This window comes from Phalaenopsis equestris, unplaced genomic scaffold (genome assembly GCF_001263595.1).
Source record: "Phalaenopsis equestris unplaced genomic scaffold, ASM126359v1 Scaffold000078, whole genome shotgun sequence".
NCBI classification, from domain to species: Eukaryota; Viridiplantae; Streptophyta; class Magnoliopsida; order Asparagales; family Orchidaceae; genus Phalaenopsis; species Phalaenopsis equestris.
The window spans coordinates 699,052-701,571 of record NW_018164520.1 but is presented as its reverse complement, the minus strand read 5'-3'; the positions used below and the strand labels follow the sequence as shown (position 1 = coordinate 701,571).

At 30.9% G+C, this 2,520-nt stretch overlaps 1 protein-coding gene across 4 annotated transcripts in view; it reads left to right on the top strand.

Moving 5' to 3' along the window:
* Nucleotides 1–1,014, top strand: part of LOC110019797 — a 56,027-nt gene extending 55,013 nt beyond the window's left edge. For 2 of the 4 annotated variants that reach the window (XM_020717629.1, XM_020717628.1), the window contains exon 7: nucleotides 735–797. Coding sequence is in view for 2 of the 4 variants with exons in the window: in XM_020717630.1 (XP_020573289.1) it covers nucleotides 735–993 (259 nt within the window). In the remaining 2 variants the exon portion in view is untranslated. Of the gene's footprint in view, nucleotides 1–734 lie in introns of all 4 variants that reach the window. The other 2 variants (XM_020717630.1, XM_020717631.1) reach the window with 2 other exon arrangements.
* Nucleotides 1,015–2,520: the final 1,506 nt, after the last annotated feature.

Genomic DNA, 2,520 nt, shown 5'->3' with positions numbered 1-2,520 from the left:
AAGGAATGTTGTTGCAAAGGTTGCTAAATGAGTTGACACTCTATTGTCAATCCCATAAAGATGTTCTGTGATAGTTAAGCCGTAATTAATATTGCAAAAAAAAATACTATTCATTATGATAGGACCAACTACATTGAGATTGATATACATTTTATCTCTGAAAAGGTCAATGGAGACCTTATTCACTTAAATCTACATTCCAACTCATCTTCAAGTCTTTGATGTCTTCAGTAAATCTTTACCTCTAAGTAGCTTCACTGTTCTGAGTTCTAAGCCGGGTCTTTACAAACATCCTAACCCAGCTTAAGGGGAGCTTCCTATTTTAGTTTTTTTTTCCCCTTCTTATGTTGTATTTCTTATCTTCTTGAGTTATATTTTCATTGGTAAGTGTCCAAATCGTTTGCTTATTATATATGAAGAAGAGTTGTGATTTGATTATTGTTTTGTAAGGTTTACATACACATACCATTCAGTTCTTATGTTTTGGAAGAATTGGGTGGTATATATACGCAAATGTCCCTTTTTTCAAATTTTTTTTTTTTTTTTTTTTATAGTGTCAAAGATCAGAGTGCGAGGCATGTGAATCTGAAAGTTCACGTGTTTGCTATGTAGACATACGAGAAATGTGTAAATACCTTCGTATATCTTTTCTTAGGACCGAAGCTTATTAATAATAAGTAACAATTGTTATTATATAGAGTCTGATGGTAAAGTCTTTTTACTGTATGATGCAGCAACGACCCCATCACCCAGTTCGCCCCATACCATCGCAGCTGTGGTGCAAGAACTTCGGCACCAAAGATTACTAATTTATCATTTCTGCAGGCTTTTATAACCGAAATAAGAATCAGAACTGTAAGCCTTTTCATGTATTTGGGATTCCGGAGCTTTGTTGAGATAGAATCTGCCGTGTTAAAAATGCTTTGCTGGTGCTTTGTTCCTGCTATGGTTTCCTTGTGTATTATTAGTTTTTGCTTTTTATTTTATAATTAATTGGGAAATTTATATACATACTCCACAATTCTTATTTTTATCTATTTACATATCTAACACTCAATTTTTGATATTTATATCTGTGCCCGTATGCATCACCTTTCTGATGTGAGGTTATGATTTCAAATATTTAGCTGAGAATTGTGTGGTATATATGTAAATGCCCTTATTTTAAATTATTTGTTACAATCCATGATTTTAAGCTCTGATGAGCAGGACATGAGCCAAGCTAACTCTCGCTCAGCTCAACTTGTGGCTCATGAAAACAGTTTGATGAGTTAACAGGCCAAACTCAAGTTAGTCGCGACTAAATTCATCAATTCAAGAAGAGTTTAAACATATTTGAAGTACGCTGAAATACTTAAAATTAAGTATTTCAATACATATTTTAAAAATAAAATTTCATAAGTATTCATTAGATCATTTTTATTGTAATATTTGTTTGAATTTACCATTTTTATTATAATAGTATTAATTATTTAATTATATGCATGTTACATTTAACAAAATCTGAATCTAACTTCTCTCTCGGTTTAACTTGAGAGATTCGACAGTTTTTAAATTGCTTATATTTAATGAGCCAATAAAAAGCTAAATTCCACTCGGTATCGAAATTTATCAAGCCCAGTTAGATTTCAGGATATACGGCTCGAAATTGAAATCATATGCTCATATACTTCAAAAAGAATGGCCAATATCACTGATTGATCAGCCAATGTGACGGCACGTATGGCTAAAATTGATATTTGATAGACCAATGTTACAATCAAATTTGATTAATCTCAAAATTGAATTGAACGACTGATCCGATCATTCACTTCAATTGGCATAATGCAAAGAGTGTAATGTAACTTTCAATAATAATAATAAAAAGAGATTTACATACATAACACTCAACTCTTATGTATTTACATAACAGAAACTTCAATTTTGACATACATGCCACCATGTTTATGCATAATAAAAAAAGGACTTCACTTTTTAAAAATGAGATGTGCTATTTTTTATGTGATGCGAATGATATGAAAATAAAAATATAAAAAGTTTAGGTGTTAGATATGTACATGCAAAAGAATTGGGTGGTTATGTATCGTGCATGTCCTTAAACTTACTAGCATTTTATGTTGACTATCACAATTACAGGAGCAAATATTACGTGACGTATTCACATTGCGAATTTGTGGTATTAGGGCGATTAGGAGTGATATTTATCTCACTACCACCCCCAATACCACCAATCTGCACCTAATCTCGCTCATCCACATGTAATACTCTTACAAATTACATAGGGTTTGTGCGTGAAATTAGCACAAAAAGATTTCTGCATCAGCTATTTCTTATAATAATGTGGTTACAGATTTACAGTTTATAACCCAAAAAATAATTATACAAAACAAAAAAGAAAAAAAAAAGATAAATTTTATAACTAATAATATAGCTATTTCAAAATCTTCTTCTCCAATCAATGTTTTAATAATCAGGTTCTATGCAAAATATTAAAAAAATCCACCCAAAATAAAAAAAAAA